Source organism: Tauraco erythrolophus, chromosome 8 (assembly GCF_009769465.1).
Source record: "Tauraco erythrolophus isolate bTauEry1 chromosome 8, bTauEry1.pri, whole genome shotgun sequence".
In the NCBI taxonomy this organism is placed as follows: Eukaryota; Metazoa; Chordata; class Aves; order Musophagiformes; family Musophagidae; genus Tauraco; species Tauraco erythrolophus.
Window position 1 is genome coordinate 43,598,785 of NC_141472.1, and position 22,435 is coordinate 43,621,219.

The 22,435-nt window shown below is 48.9% G+C and overlaps 1 protein-coding gene across 5 annotated transcripts in view; it reads left to right on the top strand.

The window, feature by feature from the left end:
- Window positions 1-22,435, top strand: part of FMNL2 (formin like 2) — a 148,913-nt gene that overhangs the window by 107,709 nt on the left and 18,769 nt on the right. For all 5 annotated transcript variants that reach the window (XM_086615400.1, XM_086615401.1, XM_086615398.1 and 2 more), the window contains exons 8-11: window positions 434-510; window positions 2,837-2,930; window positions 17,197-17,271; window positions 20,937-21,047. In XM_086615400.1, the coding sequence (XP_086471526.1) occupies window positions 434-510; window positions 2,837-2,930; window positions 17,197-17,271; window positions 20,937-21,047 (357 nt within the window). The remainder of the gene's footprint in view (window positions 1-433; window positions 511-2,836; window positions 2,931-17,196; window positions 17,272-20,936; window positions 21,048-22,435) is intronic.

The following is a 22,435-nucleotide window of genomic DNA, read 5'->3' on the forward strand; positions in this document are numbered from 1 at the left end:
ACTGGTGCAGTAACTGCATGCTGCAGTCACTCTGTGGCAGCATGCGTGCTGGAAAAGGGGTGATTTTGGCACTGAATTGCAGGTTCCTCTTTAGGGAGTAAGTGGCACTTTTGACTGTCAGAATTGAAAAGGCGTTGGAGGGAGGAAATGACGAGCAGAGGGGTTGGCAGTGGTGTAGGAGCAGCTCTTGGACCCCATTTTGTTGACTAACATGACCAAACCGAGTCCTTCCACTGCTAGTGGCAGAGAAGTTAGGCACGGTGGTGGATGGAAATGTGCTGGCTGCCTTGGTAAACTGGACAATATTTTGTTTGACTTCCAGCGTTGCCAGAGACTGCTGCCAGATCTGGTCAGAGATAGGTAATTTGTTGGATTTCAAAAATAATCATTTCAGTCTCAAAACTGAGACAATGTTTTCCTCTTCTCTTTTCAGTATGGATTCAACATGGTCATGTCACATCCACATGCCGTTAATGAAATTGCACTAAGTTTGAACAACAAGAATCCCAGGTAGGCTGCACGTGGTTTTAGAGAGTTTAAGAAGTAGGTAAGTAAAGAGTACATGGAAAGAGACTTTCAGGGGTATTTTTCTGCACAAACCTGTGGCAAAACTCAGACTTCATTCTGAATCAGATTAAATCTGTATTATGGTGCAAAATAGATGAGCAATGGCCACCTCATTCTGTTGGTTTCAGGAGCCACTGACTCTTCAGCTAAAAATTTGCTGCTTAAGCACTGCAGCTCTGTTGCAGTGCAAAGTACACCCTGCTGATAACGAGCAGCTTAGCGTGGGATTTTCCTGAAGAGAAGGAAAATCTTCTTTACTAGATGTTGTCTGAGGGGTCCTTAGGTTTGAATTTCTTTGAGAGAGGGTTCCCTTCTTGCTCTCTGTCGGGTTGCTGTTCAGCCACAGCAATAGTGTTGCAGTGGCAGCCACTTCCAGCAAAGCCTGGAGCTCCGGACCTCCTGCATGTCTCAACGAAACCAAATGTGATGTACTGATGTTTGCAAGGGAAGGTGAAACCAGGGGATGAGAAAAAACTAAACAGCACTATGTATGTGTGTATATATAGCCTTTACATAGGCTCTCTGCTTGCCTTACAGTGCACTGCTTGAAATCTTGCCCTGATGGAAGTAGGTACTTCCTTCCTTGCGTTTATTTAGCCCTAAGTCAGCAAGCCCAGGCACGGGATAAATGGGAAGGATATGGGAAGTTTATTGTTTTTATCATTTTTGGTCTCCTGTGCCTGGAAATCAGGTGATCAAGAGAGATCTTACATTGTCAGTTTTGAAAGAAGTGGGTTATTTAGATTTCTGTTTATTAAAAAAAAAAAAATTGCTTTCAAACGTGGCTAAAATAATCCGAAGACAAAACTCGATGTTAATGCTGTTCAAAACCTGATTTCTTTTCGGTTTAGCCCCATCATAATTTTTGAAGAAACCAGAGCTTGGAGTGCTTAAGGTTGGCTGAGATGTGCAGAAAGGGAAGCAGCAGCTCTGAGAGATGCTGCAGAGCTGATCCCATGCGCAGACCGTGGGCGCTGCTGGGCTCAGTGCTGCCGGAGCGGGCAGGCCAGGCGACTGTAGGGACTCTGTCTCCTCTGGCTGTGCCCAGACAGATGCCACCGACACAGCTGTAACTGTCCTCTCCCCATCCCAGCCCCAGATGTGTGGGCAGCTGGTGGGTGAGTGCTCTGGGCAGCGTCGGAGACCCCGGCATGCCCCTGGGCTCACGGAGATCGCCCTCCCCTCTCCCCGCACGCACGGCTCACAGCCCTTGGAGGGGGTGTTACTGAAGATCCATGATGAGAACCTCTTGATCCTTTCTGAAAAGAGCTTGGGTTTTCTTCTTGTGGCAGGGAAAAAAAAAATGATGAGTAAGAATTGCAAATGATACATTTAAAATTTCCTAGGAAAGTGAACATTTTATCTGGTTTCCAAAGATAACCTTGACACTTTGAAAGCCAAAAGGTATTTCTTTTCTGTAACATCTGGTTTGAGTCAGTGCTTTAGCATGAGACTAATTTCACATGTGTCTGCATGATGTTAATATCTGCTCAGAGCTCATCTGACCATAAAGTCCGGTTGGTGCTTTTGCCTTGTGTGAAGCCTGTAAGGAAGTTCTGGGGATTATTTATGCTGGAGTTACGCTGAGTCTATTGCATGCTTTTTTTTCAGTAATCATTTGTCTTCTCTCATTAATATGCCTGTGTTAGCACTGCTGTCAATCAATTGCCTGGATTTCTGATTCAAGAGGGGAAAGTCCTGCTAAGGCATCCTGCAGTGAACCACATCTTTGGTTGTGGCTCTGAATAATACAAATTATCATGGAAAATAATTCAGATTTGTATCAGAAAAAAAAAATACAGATCTAAATTATAAGCACATTGATTAAAAAGTGGGCTCAGAGGAGGTGGGCTGTGTTGCGTGCGGTGATGCCGGCGGTGCGAGGCTGCCGCCGCTCCGGGTGCAGGCAGGGAAGCTCTCCGGGAGTACGAGCTGCGGAAGGGTGACTCGGTCCTTCTCTGCCGGATTTATGCAACTGCCTTTGGTTTGCTCGGATTTCCACAAGTATAATCTGTGATGTAAATTTTTGCATGTTTTGAGGAGTGTTAAAATGGGGGAAAACTGCATGGTCCTGGGAAAGTCAAAATGCCCTGGACCAGATGATGCTCGGTGTTAGGCATCTTGCAGGTTTACTGGTTTCAAGAGATGAAAACTACCCGGGATGCAAACTGCCTCTCCCAGTGTCTCCACATCCCTTTTGCAAGCAGGTGGAAGGAAGGGGGTTCATGATGTGGTGGTCACTGACTGTCACCGTTTCTTTTCTTCGCAGGACAAAGGCCCTTGTCTTGGAACTTTTAGCAGCCGTTTGCCTCGTCAGAGGAGGGCATGAAATCATCTTATCTGCGTTCGATAACTTTAAGGAGGTACGTTACTCTGCTTTGTTAGGATTAGGTGCACTAGGTTCTCTTGCATGGCATTGGCTAGAGATTTCTCATTCAGCTAAATTTCCTAGAGTAAGGATTTTCCATAAACTGCAGATTTTCCGTAAGTCAAGTGCAAAGAATCAGACAGTGGTGTTGATGCCATCGTTTTTGTGCACTTTTGTGTAAAAGAGCCGTAATCCCAACAAGATGAATCCAGACTGTGAATTGCTCCCTTTACCTTTTGGTGAGTCAAGCTGTGTCCATGAAGTGGAAAACTAATGGGAGATGTTGAGAGCTTTACTGCAGTTCTTCTGTCTCTGAACACTTCTGGATGTGCTTAGATGAAACAACCAGGAGTGGTGTGTTAGATCTCCCATTTCCAGAGCCATTTACACAAGCCTTTGAAATGCAAAACTCCTGCTGGTACTATCAGTAGGGATTTTATTTGTGAAGAAATTACAAAATCAGGTCTCTGTGATGGAACACTGACTGCTGGAACTAACACAGGTATTCCGATAGGCTCAAGTGGGACAAAACATGTCATTCATGTGTATGTTTGCATACAGTGGTTAATGGGATTTGAGAACGTTGTGTGAAGATACAGGAGCACTAGTGTGGGAATCGAGTCCTAGGAAGCTGCTGTTCCAGTTTATTTTGAATATTGGATATATGTGTGGATTTATTACCAAATTAAAAATGAAATCTAGACTCACCAGCTCAAAAATTGTTAGACTTGGTGAGTCCCAACTGGACTGTGTATAAACTTGTATCATGTTTTTCCTCAACGCCACGGTTGCTGTAAGTGGGTTAATGCAGATGATCAACAAGCCCAGTTGTTAATTTTGTTTTTACTTTTTGTCTTGGGGGAATTACTTCTGGTGGGGAGATACCCATCTCGGATTTACACCCACTGTAAATATTTGCATGTCGTGGAGCTGCACCAGAGCTGTATTCCCGAGGTGCTCGTTGTTCCGCGGAGCCAGAGCAGAAAGGTTTGAAGTAATCTCCAGCGTGGGCCTGTTGTAGGAACCTCAGCTTTGCAAGACCAGACGTGTCCTGGGTGTGAGCTGTGCTGTGTGTGTAGAGCTGCCTGAGGAGCGAGGCAACGGGAACGGCACGGCTGCTGCGGAGGCTTCCCGGCTGCCAAGGGGGAGTCGAGTTGGGAGTGCAGTGTGAGCTTGGGAAGGCTTTGCTCCTGGCTTACGCCAGTGGAAGGGGTGGTCAGAATATGGGAATAATATTGTATTGTATTGTAATAATATTGTATAATATTAAATTGTATTGCGTCCAGTTCTGGAGCCCCCAACATAAGAAGGACATGGACCAGTTGGAGAGGGTCCAGGGGAGGCCACGAAGATGATAAGAGGGCTGGAGCACCTTTCCTATGAGGACAGGCTGAAAGAGTTGGGGCTGTTCAGCCTGGAGAAGAGGAGGCTCCGGGGTGACCTGATAGCGGTCTTCCAGTACCTCAAGGGGGCCTACAAGAAAGATGGGGAGAGGCTGTTCAGGAGGGCCAGTTGTGATAGGACAAGGGGTAATGGTTTTAAAATAGAGGGAGGTAGGTTCAGGTTGGATATTAGGAAAAAATTTTTTACCATGAGAGTTGTAGAACACTGGAACAGGTTGCCCAGAGAGGTGGTGCATGCTCCATCCCTGGAGACGTTCAAGGCCAGATTGGACGAGGCCCTGAGCAACCTGATCTAGTTGGAGATATCCCTGTTCCTTGCAGGGGGGTTGGACTAGATGACCTTTGAAGGTCCCTTCCAGCCCTAACCATTCTATGATTCTATAAGACGTTCTGCCACAAGCTGGGGAAAGGTCTGCAGCCCCCAGGCACAGAACTGGAAGTTGTAGTCTGGTTCTTTCATTTATCCACCTGTAGCCGTGGGAAAACTGCCACTATCTTTGTCCTTGTTTGCACCTTTGTGAACTGAAGGAATCGGAGAAGCAAACGTGGATGAAATTGTCGGGAAGAACAGTCAGGCAATAGGAGATAAGTGCTTCAAGTAGGAGAAGCACCGTAAACATGCAGAGTACATGTTATCCCAGGCTTAAATTCCTCTGGCTTGTTACTGCTGTACTGTGGAAGAAACATGACTTGTTGGGGAGGACAGTGTGAGGGATTACAGATAAGTTGGGCGAATGACCACAGCCCAAGTCCCACTGGTGGGGAGGGTCCGTAGAGCTCCTTGAACAGGCCCTTTGCATGTCACAGGGAGGGACGTGTCAACTCCCGTTTGCTCTCTCACCTTCCTGACATCTTTAGTTGACGTTTGGCTCCTTCACTTCCTTCCAAGTGCTCTGTGATCTCTTTTTTCTCCTGCTGACATTCGAAAACTCCTGTGTAACACATTCCGTGTGTCTGCCATTATTTATTTACTCCATTCCTGGTTGCGTTCGATGAAGTTGTTTGCTCTAGTGGAGCTGTTGGATGTTGCAGGTGAAGCAGGGATTCAAGGAGGGGGTTGTACTTTTCTCAGTTCTGCTTTTGGCTGTTCTTCTCTTTATCCCATTACGCTGCTTATTTCTTGCCCTGTGCTGTTTTCCAGTTTCCTCCTGGGCAATTTGTCAGTAATGGTTTCAAGTCTTCGTGTTTATAACTCATTCAGCTGGTATATTAAAAATCTCTGACTTGCTGACATGCAAAGTACCCGGGGTTAGATTTCTAGCAGTATACTTCCAATTTAAATTACTGTAAGCTCAATAATATTTGTGTGGCTTCTGTAACTATGCGTTGCAGGGCTGCCACAGCTTCTCTGTGGTTCTTTCATCAGACACATGTGCATATTTAGGACAGATTAGACTTGTTGAACTAGATCTCTGCCACTCTATCTCCTTGCCATAAAGTAACTTCAAAAGAAACCTGAACTCCTGCCTAACACTCACCCTATAATAAAGTCAGTAGGGAAAACAGGATATTTTGGACCAAATTCTGCTCTCATTTACATCAGGGTGAACATCAAATATTTCATTAGGCTTTGAGCTTTGCTCTGATGTAAACGAGAACAGAATTTTGTTCTCAGGGTCTGACTGAGCTGGAAAACCACAGTAGATCTGAATCTTGTCAAGAATCTTTTTTGAAAATGACTTTTCATTTGAAAATTATTTTGCAGGCCAATCTTTTTCTGAGTAAGGTCAGGATATTCAAATGGAGGATGGTTTGGTTTGTTAAGCTGTCTCTTGAAAATTATTCTTGTCCAGTTACTTCACCTGAAATAATCGATTCCTGTGTGCAGGTTGTTTCTCTTCGTGGGGGCTCAGCTCTGTGTGTTACAGACCGTAGCCCAGTGCTCACTTTTCCGTCCAGGATCAAGACCAAGTTGAGCAGGTCACTTCTGAACACAGAAACATGAGGATAAATCAAAGCCACCCAAGAAGTTTACAACAAACTGGGAGCTTGAGATGGAATCGAATAAAGCAGAACTCAACAGGAAAAGAAAATGCAGAACAGTTGTTACTAATGGGGAATGGAGAGCAGGAGAGGGATGGAGTAGTTTGGGATGGATGGATGGATGGATGGATGGATGGATGGATGGATGGATGGAAAGGCAGATCATAGAATCATAGAATGGCGTAGGCTGGAAGGGACCTTAGAGATCATCTAATCCAACCTCCCTGTCACGGGCAGGGACGCCTCTCAACTAGACCAGGCTACTCAAGGCTCCGTCCAGCCTGGCCTTGAACACCTCCAGGGAGGGGGCATCCACAACTTCTCTGGGCAATTTATTCCCAAGTCTCACCACCCTCGTACTGAAGAATTTCTTCCTAAGATCTAATCTAAATCTGTTCTCCTTCAACTTAAACCCATTTCCCCTTGTCCTATCAGTGGACACTCTTGTAAAAAGTCCCTCCCCAGATGATTTATGCAACGTTCATGAGAGTTGAGGAAACCAGACTTCAGGCAGTCATGCCAGCAGTAGGAAGCACAAGCCCCCTGTTGCAGTCCGGTGAGTGGCAGAGCTGTTTACTGAAAGGCAGGAAGCGGTTACAGTGAAATCCTTGTCGGCATTGTACGGAATAAATCAGGAACTTTAAGGGAGACATTGGTATTGCTTTCTCATCCATCTTTGTATTTCTCCTGTGTGTTCTCTGTAACGTTGAAGGAGTTTGCGTGTTGAGTACACGCAGGGGATGGTTTCGGTCAGTCACTCGTGGTGCAGGTGTCTGCTTTCTGCAGCCTGCTCTATGTTTTGGGAACTATCCAGCATTGACAGAACGGCATCTTCCAGCTCTCCGAGAGGGAAACACCCCAAATGTACCCACACTTCTGGGTTTGGTTGTTCCTTCCTTCTTTGAGCAACCTGGTGTAGTGGAGGGTGTCCCTGCCTATGGCAGGGAGGTTGGAACCAGATGGTCTTTGAGGTCGCTTCCAACCCAAACCATTCTGTGATTCCAGGCCAGACAGACGTTGGGTGAATCGTCCCCAGTTTCCAGCCTAAATTCAGCTCCTCCGTTTTCAGGAGGTCTCACTCTGGGCTAAATGGGAAAGAAAGTTCAAATTAAACTGCGAAGACCTCATCCCTGCTTGTTCCTGAGCAAAGTGGATTTTTACACCATCCCATGTTTCTCTTTTCGGAGACGTTACTTTCATAACTCTCATCACTTTTGAAGTCCAAGTGCTGCTCAACCCCTACATCAAGATCAGGCTCAGCTGCTCACTAAGGTGGTACTTGCAGGACGGGCAGATCTTGGTTCCGAGGATCTCTGTTAGCCAGGAAGGCCAGCAGACGCTTTGGTGTGGCTGCAGCTGCTCTCGGGGTCATCGGCCTCAAACACCTTCTGAAAGGTCCTGGAGCAGAAGCAGCGGGAGGTGGTCGGGGTGGTGCTGGAGACCGTCGCTCAGCCCTGTCGGCGGGAGCAGGGTTTGGGCTTTGCCTTTACCTACAGCGAGGGGCTCCAGCTGTGCTCCGGCCACCCGCGCTCTGCAGCTGGAAAACTTCCTTTTTCTGAGTGATGCTTGACCGAATTCTGCTGTGTTTATGGGAAAGGGTTTGGAGTTGCTGTGCCGCAGGTAACCCACTGGAGTAGCTGGGCTGTTTGGCCATTCCCTTGTCTTTTTGATACTTTCTGGCCTGTTGCCAGTTCTGTTTGCAGCCACCTCTTATTCCCAGCACCTCCCACCAAAGGCAAACGCTGCTGGAATGGCATATGGGATATGGCAGCCTTGGCGTGGCACGACCACAACCCCTGGGTTTACCCGCTTGCCAGTGGGCTTCCTTAGCCACGTTCCCAGCCCTTTGTGCTTGTTTCCATGGATTTGTGAGAACTGGCTACAAGGTTTTATCTGAGTTGCCTGGGATTTGTGTTGCAGGAGGAGCAAATGCACTTCAGCAGAATGGCAGGGGATGAAAAGGAGAGCAGAGTTAGCTGCGAGACAGCTTTGGGGGAGCTCCAAGGGTCACAGACCAGATGCTAGAAGCTTGTGCCCCATTTAAATTGGAGCAGGCTGAGGGCACTGTTGGAAAACAAGATACATTTTCCTAATGCTTATTCAGAGCAGTTAAAATTCGTTTTAATCGTGTGATTGCATGTGTGGGTATACAGAGAATTAAGCTGCCATCTTTTACTGCCCATAATAAAACTTTGGTTTACTGTTAGTTCATTGCTGGCTCCCCTTGCTGTTTCCTGGAAGTGCTGGTTTGAATTTACAAAGGCACATGGCACCGGGGCTCAGGCGTGTCGGGGGCTTGGTGGATCTGCCTGTGGCCATCAGAAAAGGTGAGAGCCAACACGGGGCTTCGCATAGACATAGCCATGCGGTGGTGACTCGCTCAGGACCCCAAAGATGATGACATCTTGCCATAATCAAAATGCTTTCGTTAACTGCTGGCTTGTCAAGGAAGGATGTTTTTGTGTTGATGAGATTCTACAGATGGAGAAGATCTTTTAATCTTCACTGCCATCGACTGGATACTTCTAACATACTCGTAAGCCGAGAGCAAATTGTGTGGGAAACGCTTTGCTGCAGTTGATACTGGTTGGAAGATGAGGAAGGTTTTACAGAGCTGGGGAAAAGAATATGAGGATAACCAAACCTGCTGTTGTCGTGTCAAGATTTCTCTGGTGAGATAAAGGTGTCTTCAGCAGGCTGAAAACCCGAGCACCTCCCATCCGAGACGGCAGCTGTAATTTGGGTTAAGTGAACCTGGCCAGGTCTCGGCCCAGGAGGTGAGAAGCTGTGCGTGGGAAAATTCCGCTTTCCAGGTGGCTGCTGTTTTGAATTGGGGGAAAATAAGTTTTAAACGTAGCAAAATACTGAAGAGGGAAATTTCAGTGCACTGAACTCTGCGGATGTGTGTGACCCGACTTCCCTTCAGCAGTTGCATAGCGAGTGGCTGGTCACTGGCTGTCCCTATCCGCAGGGCAGGTGAGGGATAACAGACTGGTTTGGGTTGGAAGGGGCCTCAAAGACCATCTAGTTCCAACCCCCCTGCCATGGGCAGGGACACCCTCCACTACACCAGGTTGCTCAAAGCCCCATCCAACCTGGCCTTGACCACTTGACTCCCCGTGGGCTGGACGGCAGCGGCGCGGTGTCTGCCCGTGCGATCACACGTGCGCCTCGGCAAAGCCACCCCTCGGGTACAGGAGCAGTTTTCACCTCAGGGTGTGTTTTTCTCTCTTTTCTGATCTGAGTGCTGAAACCCCACCTTGCTTTGTGTGTGTTCCTCTTGGAAGCTCAGCTCGTAAAGGAGTTTCTGCTCTCCCGGCTGACCTCTGTTGTGTTCTGAAGACCAGTGCGCCATTTAACTGGGACTGGCTCTTTCTTGGAGCCCCTTCCCAGGGAGCCTGAAGCCAGCGTGGATGGGAACCTGATAACGATGTTATTGGGTGCTGCTGTGATGGGGACCATGGCTTGGACTGCTTGGGACCAGCTCCGAGCTGTGCTCTGGGTTAGGTCTGCTTCACCATGAGCTTTCTTATGGCTGTGTGTTCCGAGAAAAATTACATAACGCTTTGCCCGTTATATATCCATATCGATATACATATGTCCATGTATATGTATAGACACACTTTGACTCTTGGATTAGTTTTAAGAAGCTTTTGCTCACAACCTGAGCCAGAGTCTCTCGGCCCTTTTCTCTTTGCTTGTAGACAACATCGCTGCGAGAGGCTGGAGGCAAAGTTTTTACTGCACCATATATCCTCAGAAATACCTGGATTAGCCTGATTGCACACGGAGCTCGGGCAGCGTTGTGAGGTGTCCCTGGGGAGAAGCTTTGAGACCTCCCATGGTGCCACCACCCAAAATAAACCCCTTCCCCAGCTCGGAGCCTGCACGTTTGGTCTCAGCTATCGCAGCGTTACCAAACCTAAGTGAGGACGTGCAAACTGTGAGCAAGGGTGTGAAATCCAGGGAGAACATCCCCAAACAGAAATAGCACATGAGTGCGGAAAGCTGTTTTCCAGCTCGCTTATGGCCTTGCTTCAAAATTGAAAATTTTTGCGGCGTTTCTAGTTTAGCTGTTTTGTTTACACGGTTTTTGTGTTTTTCACTTACTGAAAGCGGAGCAGCCACTAAGCAAAGAGCTTCAGCAAGTTTGCAGATACGTTGGAAAAAAAATCAGAACCCAACAGTGCTAATGTGATTGCATCAGGAAAACAGTTGCAAAGACGTTTTGGGGTTTTTTTTTTGCAAATATTAATTTCCTCAGCTGAAGTGACGGTTTTGGAATGTACTTCACAGCACTCGGAACTAACATTTGAAGGAGCACAATCTTACATTGCTAAACTCCATTTGAAACGTAGGAGAATTTACTTTAATAGCAGCTAAATATTTCTGGGAAAAGACCAAAGGACTCTACCACTCTTTTTTCTCTCTTTTTTTTTTTTTTTTTTTTAATAAGCACAATAGTAGTTTTAAACCAGATCCAAACCAAGGAGGCAAAAGAATTGACTGGGATCAGTAATGAGACAGAAAGCCAGCCAGAAATAATCCTGGCTCTCTGCAGGGAACGCTTCCTGACTTTGGCTCTTGTCCAGCAAAGCAGTTGAATTGCTTATTATACGAGTATATAGCAGGATAATTGAATTTGGTAAGGTGAGTGTGTGCTTGCGCGCTTCTCTGTATAGGAAATAATTTTAGTGTTTAAAAATAAAAACCAAATTGAGGTGTTTTTCCTAAGATGAACCATACCTTTCAACCCTTGTTTTGCTCCAAGATGGGAAGAAACACGAAAAAAATAAAAACGGAATTCAGCTAACCCAGAAAACTTTTGGGAAGCTCATCGTCTGGTGGTTGTTCCAGCATCTGAACTCCCCCATGTGCTGGGGAGAGAAGAACTGGCCAAACTTGGAGAGCGGGGGATGAGAGAGGAGCAGGGTCTGGCACGCCGGCGCTCCCTCTTGTTTTAGCATCAGTTTAATTGACTTATGTGTTTGCTGCTCCGAAACATCTGAGTTTGCACTCCGGCGAAGAGAGACAATATTGTTCAGCCCTCGATTTTCACAGTGCTTAATTGAGAGCCAGGTTTTTCTGTTTGAATAATGAACGGCAGCCCTGAAAACAGCAGGTCTGAATTTATTCTTGCGGGCCTTGATGATAACTCAGGACTGGAAGAAACTGTTTGCGCGTGCTGGAAAACGTAAATGTGTTTGTTGTCTTTTGCACCACAGCAGTGTTTTGAGAGGGCCTTAACCCTGCTGCTAGAGAAGTAAAAGGTGTTTTAACCTAGTAAGTATTGAATAACTGTTTACTTAACCAGTAACTTATGGGAAAACTGGTTTCTTGTTCTTCAGCAAACTGCAAAAATGTCAGCATGGTCAGTCCAAACAGAGTGCTCCTGTGGAGTGCCGCTCGCCGGTGGTGGGATCTGCTGCTCACAGTGGGCTGTTGTGGGGGAGAGAAAGCCAGCATTGTGGCGCTGGACAAAGGAGCACAGACAGGAGAAAGAGGTTCACAAAGGGTCCCAAGAATTTTTGGGTTGCATATACATCAGGCTGTTTATAACACCACATCCCGTATGGGCTGCGTTCATCTGCACGGTGCGTGTTCGCTGCGGAGTTGTGCTACCGCTGCTCGCTCTTACGGAACTCAAAAAGTTATGGAAGGAGGAGGGAGAAGCTTAGAACAAACTTTGGGCAACACATGGTTAGATGGTCATGTTAACGTGTGCGCTGACAGAAAACATCCTGTATTGCAAAGCCTTTCCTAAGGTGCTTTAATTTGATCCTTTGGAGAATCATTTTCCTGCCCTGAGGTCACTGTCAGCTGCCTTTGCCATGCCAGACCATACTCACCTCGAGTGTAAATGCAGCCAAAATGATTTCGTTTTCTGTGTGGAGTTTGGGACCACCAGGCACGACCTGCTTCCTGGCACAGGGAGGTTTTGGGAGTCGGAGAACTCACGAATGTCTTTCCTACAAGCTCAGAGCTGTGGTTCTCTCTGCTGAGACCCCGACACTGGCCTCGAGGCGGTTGCTGTGTCTGGATGGGGCTCTGCATCTCAGCCTTCGGAGCATCCGTCCTCCAGATGTGGGGGAGATAGCGGTCTGGCACGAGGCACAGCTCCAGAGCCTCAAGTACTGCTGCCATCTCCGCATGGAACACGCTCTATTTGCTTGTGGTGAGGTTTAGTTACGAGCTCCGTTCTCCAGCGAAATGAGGTGGTGCTTCGTGTCGTGAGATAACTGTCTGAGGTGGGAGGATGATGGATGTGCTTCAAGCAGCCTGGATTTTCGCTTTCTGCCTGACACTGCACATGAAAACATCTTCATTTTTCCCAAAACGCCCTTGTTGGCTTTTGCTGTCTGCCCGGGTCGCCTTTCTGGAGCATCTTATGGTCATAGTTGAACTTTGCTCTTGGGTGGTCTGGATGTGAACTGTATGGCCTGAGAGCGTTGCCAGATGGATATGGATGTCATCGTCACTACATTTTTCCTAACGGATCCTTTTGCTTCCTTATAGGATTGCATTGCACCTCTGCAACAGTTCTGTGATGGGTTTACTTGGTTAGCACCCATCGAAGCTTTCCAGAGAAAGGACCCTTCGTGGGTGGTTTTCCATAAAGCCACATTGTTCTCCTAGAATGACGTGGGCTTAATGCAACCTAAAATTTTTTTTCGCAGCCTAAGTAGAGACAGAGGTTTTTTATAGCTGTGGTAACCCGTTTAATCTTGCTTCTTACACAGAATAATGCTAATAAAAGAAAGATCAGCCTTTCTTAGTCCCAGCCATGCTTTCAAATGACAGACCTTGGAAATTTATTCAAATATAAATGGCAACATATGGGTTTATGTGGTGGGATTTGATTTCAGCGTTCGTCTTGGACTTTGGCCAATCTTCAGGCTGTAGGCTTCATCTGCAGCTTCCTTCTCTTTAATCTTCCAGGATAAATGATAACCATTTCGTGAAAGTCAGCTCGCTGTCTCTCGACACGCACACGTTCCCGGCACTGACTCATCTGATGATGGTGTGAAATATCTGCGAGCAGCCACCGAAAGCCGCAGGTTGTTGTTGCTTTTCCCCTTGCTATCAGCTGCTGTATCCCAGCCAGCCAGGGCCGCTCGCATCCTGGGATCAGCAGCTCCCTGCCGGGGCTGTGTCGCTTGGGGTTGCTCTGGAATTTCATTAGTCAGCTGTAAACGGCTCGTAGTTGTTTCTATCAGCTTTTCTTATTCCTACGGAACGGTTTCCGTGAGGTTTCCCAGAAAGCAGTCCTCCTGGCTTTTATTGTTGAGCGATCCTATGCACCATTGGTGTGATTTTGGTGATTTTTGTGTGATTTTGGTTAAATCGACTAAGTGGGTACAAGAGAGACATGATTGTTTAGAGTTCCAAGTTGAGATGAAACTACTGTTTTCTTCTGCTATGTGGACTCTTCACTGTTTTGTGGGGAGGGGAGAGTACTGGCAGAGTTTGCAGTTGGTCGAATAGAAATGTCATCTCCCTTGCTATAGTAGGATGAAGATGGTTTGGGATAATAACGTAGGGACGAGTGTTTCTAAGGAGCCTGTGGTGCACGTCAAGGAGAGGGTTCCTCGGGTTGGCTTTGAGCAGGAGTTGGATCAGGCCCAGCGTACGCTTCCAAAATCAAATTACATCGGCGGGCAGCTGCTGCCTTTGATCCTTACAGTGCCAGTAGGTTCCTGAAACTCAGCCAGATTCTGGTTTCCTCTTTGGAGAAGAGGCAGACCTTTTCACAGCGTTTCATCTGGTTCCCTCCTGAAGAGCGTGTGGCTCCTGCACGGAAGCGTACGTGTCCCGGGAGGGCTGTATGCCACAGCAGAGCTGTGTGCCCACAGGCTGCACCCTGCCAGGACTGCTTTTGGTGGGCCCTTGATAAGAGGGTGCCCGGTAAGGCATTCGTGGTGAGTGCCCGCAGTAGTCACATTGTTCAAGGAACTTGAGCGTCTTCGTGACAGAATGGTTTCTGGTCCTGCACGCGGAGAGCCGGGGAGCCGGTGGGATGCCAGCAGGTGCTCATGTGGAGATGCTCTGGTCCCCACTGGAGCACGCTCTTCCCACCTCTCCCGTGCTTGTGAAACCAGGATAGTCATGCCAAAATGCTCACAACGATCTCCCTATTTTCCCAAGGGCGCTCCTGGCCGTTTTGGATTTGAGTTTGGCCATTTGGTGGCTTTGCAGAGCCGAAGGCTCTTTCCCAGTGACGCCAGCTCTTGAGCCCCCCACTGCAAAGCGAGCACGCTGGGAGGCTGGGGCAGGGGCTTACTCAGTTGCCCTCAGTTTTCCTTGGAGCTGCTCTAACCATCAGCAATGCGTATGCGGCGTTTGGGCTTTGATCTCCCAGCAAGGTGCTTCCTGACGCTGTAGGGAGGCTTGATGAGGATCGCTCCTGAAGAAAAGCCCAAGATTAGACTGAAGATTTTCAGCGAGAAGCTGGATGGCAATGGCTTTTCAGACTCACCCGTCCTTTCCGTGTCCCAGGGACTCCGTTTGTGCTAAGCAGAGGGACAAATCACGCTTTGCCTCTTGCACAGCTGCAGGCCAGACCACACCAGGGACACTTGCTCCATCCAAGACTGAGTTTGTCTCGACTCTGTTTCACTCTATTTTACACTTTAATGTGTGTTTTATGGGCTTAGCAGAGCAGCCCATGTAGAAGTGTTTAATGCCCAGAGAAGCTGTGGCTGCCCCATCCCTGGAAGTGTTCAAGGTCAGGCTGGATGGGGCTTTGAGCAACCTGGTGTAGTGGAAGGTGTCCCTGTCCATGGCAGGGGGATTGGAACGAGATGGTCTTGAAGGTCCCTCCCAACCCAAACCATTCTGTGATTCAAAACTGCTTTCATGGCATAGGCTATAGAGAGAGGCGAGACCTTTGGGTTTAACATCATGATAATTTGCTTGGCCAACAAGTGTAATCTGTTTTTCACGAGGGTGCTGCTTTGTTGTTTAAGTGTGTCTGTTCTACCATGTGAGTCTTTAAAGTTCAGCTGGAAACATTTAAGTGCAGCTTTAGCGCGCGTTTGCGGGCGATCTCAGCACCCTGCCTAGCAGAGGTGTGCGGGTGGAGCCCGTTAGTTGCAACTTGTGGGATTGTGGCCAGGGATGTTGATGGTAATCATAGAATCACAGAATGGTTTGGATTGGAAGGGACCTCAAAGACCATCCAGTTCCAACCCCCCTGCCATGGGCAGGGACACCCTCCACTACACCAGGTTGCCCAAAGCCCCATCCAACCTGGCCTTGAACACTTCCAGGGATGGGGCAGCCACAGCTTCTCTGGGCAACCTGTGCCAGTGCCTCACCACCCTCAGAGTGAAAAACTTCTTAATGAATTTAATGATGTTATCAAATAGTTCATCATAACCAGTGTCCCTGTCCTCTCACAGAGCTCCAGTGGCAGGATTCCCATTGACATCAGGTACTGACCACAAATACCTGAATAATAACCCAGTTGTGGCAATTTTGCTTCAGAATGACAGAAGATGTATCACGTACGCCACAAGCATGGTCATAATCATTTATTTGATCATAACAGAGAGCAGAAGGTGTGGCGAGGGGTCACCCAGCAGACCACTACTCGCAGTGCTTCGCAGATCTCGTGATCAGCTCAGTTTAGGTCCCACTAAACTCCCTGGAGAAACTTCTTCTGACTCGAGTGAGATCTGCTCGGTGCCTTAATCTCTGTGTAGGTACATGCTGTAAGATAGATGCAGTTACAAAGAGGAAACTGGTGCAGGAATAGTAGTAACAGTGCATGCTTTGTAAAGAATTTGTTTTTTGGAATATCTAGAAACCCAGATCGGGGCTTTGGTCTCCTTGTGGGAGACACAAACGTAGAAATAGGCACAAAGAACCGATCTCTGCCCCGGAGAGGTTAGTTTCTAAAAAGAAGTAGTCAGTGCTTCCACCCACCCTGAATTACCGTTCGTTGGCTGATCTCACGTAACTACTGTGCCACGAGCTGGCTCTGAAGGAAACAGCAGCTGATGCGTGAGGCTGGTGGACCCTGAGCATATGGCCTGGGTTGGAGGTCCCATTGCCGTGTCCGCTCCTGATCAGTAGCACCCAGTGCTCCTGGGACATTTGAGTGAAACCTGGTGAAGGAAGGAAGGAAGGAACCTTTTGGGCTCACTGAGGGTTTTGTTCCTCAGCAGAAGGGAAGTTTCAACCCTCCAGATGACCAGGCTCTGCTTTGCAGGACCTTGAAGAGCAAAACCGCTTCTTTCAGAGCTGCTCCTGTCTCTCTGCAAACAACCAGTGTCTGAGGATCATTTGTGTGATGGGAAAAGTAGGACTGAGCCAGAGCAGCTACTGGGAAGTAATAAGATTTAAACAATATCCTGAGACCTGCTTTATCTTAAGTCTTATTTCTCCCTCAAGTTGCTTGTGTTTCCTGCCAACACCCCTGTGTTAGGGCTCTGTGATTCTGACCAGCTGGTAGTTACGCTGATGTACTTCGCTCCTTGTTTAGCCAGTGATAATTCTCTTTTTTGCTTCCCTGTAATTCGGTCTTCTTCCTAATTACATTATACCACAGCGGAAAGCCAGTTCTGCGCTGTGAAAGAGGCCGAGTCTTCCCGTGGCACAGCCTGGGGCAACTCTGGGATTTCGTCCATCAGTGGGTATGAGTAAATTTTTAAGGAAAAAAGGGAGAGAGTTACGTTATAATTGTACCGACCCCTCAGACAGGTGTTCACCCGTGATTCCTCCGCTGGATTTGCCGTGAAGAGGAAGGTTTTTAACAAGAGAGGAAGGCCGGTCGGAGGGGTTTTGAGCAAGCAGATGAGCTGCTTTTTCAGTGTTTCCCATACTCTCTCTCGCAAGCTGTGCTTTAACAAACACGCGGCCGTTCTTTTGCAGGTGTGTGGAGAGAAACAGCGCTTTGAGAAGCTGATGGAGCATTTCCGAAACGAAGACAACAATATAGACTTCATGGTGAGTGCCATTTATCATCAGCAGACTCTGGTTTCAGTGTTGACAGTGTCTGGTCCTGATCTGCCGTCTGATCCTTGGCCTAAAATTGCCACAATGTGGTTTTTTATGTCCAAACTACATCATGTGTGTTTCACTTTTAGCTTCAATTCAGTTCTCTCCAAGAAATGCCTTGTTCCATCGTGAAGGTAAGAGGAAAGTGGCCCTCTGGTCGCACGCACCGTTTCGCTGCGGCGGAGCAGCAGCTTCCGCAGGATCAAGGCGCGCGTTCTGTCCGTGTGCCGACGTCCCCGGAGTCACAGACAGGGAAGTGCGGGAGAGACACGCTGCAGCTGCTGTCTGTCCTTCTCTGCTGATAAATATAGCAGTAGTTTGCACTGCTTTTGGTTCCTCAATGTGCATATGCATGATTGTTCACCAAAACCACTTCCCCTGGAGCACAAGAGCGGCGGGCGAGAGGGGAAGCTCTGGCTGGCACCCATCAGCACCAGCGCCAGCTTCCACGTTGGCAGCACGGGAAAGGCAGAGGCCGTGGCAGTGAGGGTGGCTGGTTATGTGTCCCATATCACAAGTCCTTCTGCGTCCAGTTCTTCAAAGTCTATGGGAACTGAGTGCTCATGTGAAGTCCAAAAGGGATGCGGTACTGGCATGGGCAGTGCCCGGTGCCTCTTGGATTGGAGGTGATCCCATTTTGAGGTGAGAGCAGAGCAGGAGGGCTTCCCACCTGGTCACACTGACCATTCTGCTGAGACCTCTGTTAAGCACCTGTGACACTTTATACTGCTTCAGTGCTGAGCTTCGTGTTAGAGATCTCTTTCTGCCAGGAACTAGGTGTTCCAGCCCCCAGTGCGGTGCTGAACACTGGTGTCAGTGGCGTGCAGCTCTGCCAGCCACACCAGGCTCCCACCAAGGAGCGGGCAGCGGAATGGAGAGGAGGTGGCATGAGCAAGAGAGGATGGCCTCTTTCTTGTATTTAAAAAAAAAACCCCAACACTTTACAGTGATTCCTGCAAATTTACTCAAGTTAACAAGCTGCTTTTAGTAACTGTCTGACATTTTCCAGTTGGTTTTGTTCCTTATTCCCGCAGTCCCAGTAAGGACATGTTGGGAGTTGCAGTATACATTAAGTGTCCTCGGAGGTACGTAGAGTTTAGTCTGTAATTTAACAAGAAGATTCATCAGCCCTCGACACCCAACTCATTTTTCCTGTACTCACAAGGAAGAGGAATGGCATTTGGGGAGCGGGAGGGCAGCACAGCTCGGTGCAGCCTGGAATGGAGATGGTGGCAGCAGCCTGCAGTTTGTCCATGCTTTTTAAAAAAAATCATCCCTCATCTTTATTGAAGATATGAAAGGGTGTAATATAAGGGTGTAATAGGGAGAGTGCACGTGAGTGTGTGTCCGTACGAGCCCGGTGAGCCGTGAATATTCAGCATCCATCTGGACGGCCTGTAAGAAAATTCCCTGATCCTCTCAGGCTGTAGGTTGAAGGCAGTGGTGAAATTTGTTTGAAAAGGGATAAATACGGCTCGCTGCCATACCAGCACGTTGCACCAGGCTGTGCCTGGGGCAGACGTCGCTCCTTTCCGCAGGGCAGGATGAAATGGGTGCCGGAGCCCGGGCCCCGGGATGTAACGTTACAGCTCGAGTAATTGAAGGAGTTGCAACAACTGAACGTAAACCAAGAGCTGATGGTGCAGGGCCTGGCTTTCACGCCGCCCTACGTGGAGAAGGAGAGAGCTGTCTGGGAAGCCGGAGCTGGAAGGGGCTGCAGTTAATTGCATGGATCCGACAGGGAGGAAAGAGCAGCAAAAAGGCAAAAGTATTTTAGAGAAGGTTCCTGTTGTTGACATTGACTTGCTTCATTTCAAAGGCAGCTTTCTCAAATTAGTTTTCTTGACATCAGAAGTTCCTTTGTCGTGTATGTAAGGGCCTGAGAAAGGAAATGAGAGTTTGGCCCTAACATTGCGAGAGCCAAAGCAAGTCCAGCAAAAGTGCTTTTGAAATAGGGGAGTTTGGCTCTGGGTGATGGGACAGGACAGCTGTCAGCTGGCCAAGGCCAGAACCAGCACTAGGAGGAACCAGGGGTCCCTGCAGGAACTGGAAAGGGTCCTACAAAGACTCAAAACCTGAAGTTATGTTTCCAGCTGATGGAGCAGGTTGTTCATGTAGGAGACGGATGCACACTGGGAGGTGGGGATGAGGCATCACAGGAACTCCTGGATGAGTCTTTGGAGTCATAGAATCATAGAATGGTTTGGATTGGAAGGGACCTCAAAGATCATCCAGTTCCAACCCCCCTGCCATAGGGGGTTTTAGACCATCCTCCTTCCTCTCTTCCTTGGGACTGTCCCTGTGACCAGTCTCACAACTTTGCATTATGTAGGATTAAAGTCATTTTGGAGACAGAGTGGTTAATGCTGGTCAGGATCTGCATGGGAAGATGTAGCTGAAAAGTTTTGACTGACCTTTGTTTAACCATTGTGGCTTGTTGTGTGTCCCTGTGATCCCGGCTCCAAAGCTGGGCAGTACTGGGCAGCTCAGCCAAGAAAGTTTTTATGGGAGCTGAGCAGCTGCTGGGAGGAGCAGCCCAGGGCATCCCAGCCAGGCCTGTAGTCAAAGGCCACCACGCAGCAGATGGCTGCCCACAAGTTTATCCTCTGGGCCCTATAGCAGATCACAGAGAATTGGCCAATTTCCTGTAGCAAACTGGAAATCCAGAGAGTGCCCTTCAGTTCTTTCTTCCCACACATGACCCAGAGACGTGAGGGTCTCCTGGACACTTGTCTGCTGGTAAAATCAGGTTGCTTTGGTTTTATCTTCTCTCAGATTCGTTCTAGAACTACTGAGATGCTTCCCAGACATGTTGAGCAGTTTGGTATTACCCCTGCTGTGGTGTTGCCGGAAGGACAGGGTTATGCCCTTGAAAAAACCCAGCAAGGACTTGGCCAACTGCCCCTGGAAGCAGCCCAGAGGGCAGCAGACGTGGGCATCTGTGAGCTGAAAGGTGGTTGTTGATGTTTGTGCAGAGCAGGACTTGGCCGTGCCTCACATCCCAGTAACGGGCAAACCTTTTGGGGTTTGCAGCCCCACTCCTCCCTCTCTGCAGGAGGTGCCCCCAGCTTCCTGCTCATGACCCGCTTCCCTTGAGAGACTTCTCCTTTCCTTCGCTCTACTTGGATGCGTTTGGTGCCAGCTCCTATGATCCAGCCCCTCGTTCAGTGACCAAACCACAGCTTTGGAAACACGCGTTCTGCAAACAACAGAGCGCCTCTTGTGAAAGTCCCGTTTCCGAAGCGAGGCGTCCCAGTTGCAAAATGAATCTCGCTTTTACAGGCCATTTCAGAAACAGCATTGTTTTCTGAGCAGCTCGTGCGGTGTCTGGCCGCGGTGAAGGTGGGCTCTGCAGGCATGACTTCATTCCTGGAGCCCATGTTTGCCTTTATTGCAGCCAACAAACGCCCCGTAAGCCCGAATCCAGCACCGGCTTGGAAAAAAGCCACAGAATGGTGGATCACAGTTTCCCCTCGTAGCAACCACAGGGAAACGTGGTTGTTTGCTGTGTCCAACCGTGGAGCCCCAGGAGAGCCCGCTCCGACCCCGCACCCTCCGGGGGCAGCCGGGGCCGCGCCGCCGCCTCCCCTGATGCGTGGTGGTTCTCCTTGCAGGTGGCCTGCATGCAGTTCATCAACATCGTGGTCCACTCGGTGGAGGACATGAACTTCCGAGTCCACCTGCAGTACGAGTTCACGAAGCTGGGCCTGGATGAGTACCTGGACGTGAGTACCGCCGGCGTGCCGCTGCCTGGCGGCGTGGGTCTGCTCTCCCGCCGGGGCTTGTCAGCGGCCGGGGAGGCTCCATGTCGTGTCCCCTGGCACTGCCACTGCCCAGCCCAGCCTTAAACCTCCTTAAACCCCTTGCCCGAGAGCTTTTGGGAGGACAGAGCAGGAAGCTCCGGGGTGACCTTATAGCGGTCTTCCAGTACCTCAAGGGGGCCTACAAGAAAGATGGGGAGAGGCTGTTTAGGAGGGTCAGTTGTGATAGGACAAGGGGTAATGGTTTTAAAATAGAGGGAGGTAGATTCAGGTTGGATATTAGGAAAAAATTTTTTACCATGAGAGTTGTAGAACACCGGAACAGGTTGCCCAGAGAGGTGGTGGATGCTCCATCCCTGGAGACATTCAAGGCCAGGTTGGACGAGGCCCTGAGCAACCTGATCTAGTTGGAGATATCCCTGTTCCTTGCAGGGGGGTTGGACTAGATGACCTTTGAAGGTCCCTTCCAGCCCTAACCATTCTATGATTCTATGATTATAGAATCATAGAACTGTAGAATCATCAAATGGTTTGGTTTGGAAGGGACCTCAAAGACCATCCAGTTCCAACCCCCCTGCCATGGACAGGGACACCCTCCACTACATCAGGTTGCCCAAAGCCCCATCCAACCTGGCCTTGAACACTGCCAGGGATGGGGCATCCACAGCTTCTCTGGGCAACCTGTGCCAGTGCCTCACCACCCTCAGAGTGAAAAATTTCTTCCTTAGATCTAATCTGAGATTGTCACATAGCCTCTGCTAAAAACGCAGCGGCTCGGCCGCTGGCTGGGGGCTGTGGCCCGGAGCCACCCCTGCAGAAGGAAAATCAACTGCAGCCGACTGCAATTACAGACCGGGAGCTAAATTTGGAGCTTCGCCTTATAACAAAGGGAGGATGAACCACAGTCGCCCTCGCCCACACCACGTCCCTGACCTCCAGCCATGGGCTGCAGGCGTCGCGTCGGCCCTGGCGCAGGTGCTGCAAGGGTCCCCTCCGGCTCCGCGGGGGAAAAAATCCTCCTCCGAGACTTCTCCTGACAGCTAGGCGCTTTCTGGTGGCCAGTGGGAAACGTTCTCTCAGAAGAAAGCTGCTTTTCTGTTTCCCCTTTTATATTTTCCTCCCTCTCCCTGTCCCTGCCCTTGGGAGCGCACACACGAAAGCAGCGCTGGTGCTGACGAGGGATCAGTTGTCCCTGCTGACTTCTGCTCGGCGGTTACCAGGAGAGAGGCTTTTTGATGTCTACAAGAAATATTCTGAGCACGGATGTGTTGGGGACCCAGAAACCCCACAAACCCTGCAGTCCCATCGGGACCAGGCAGAGCAGTTCAAAGCGTGCTCTGATGTTATCCCTG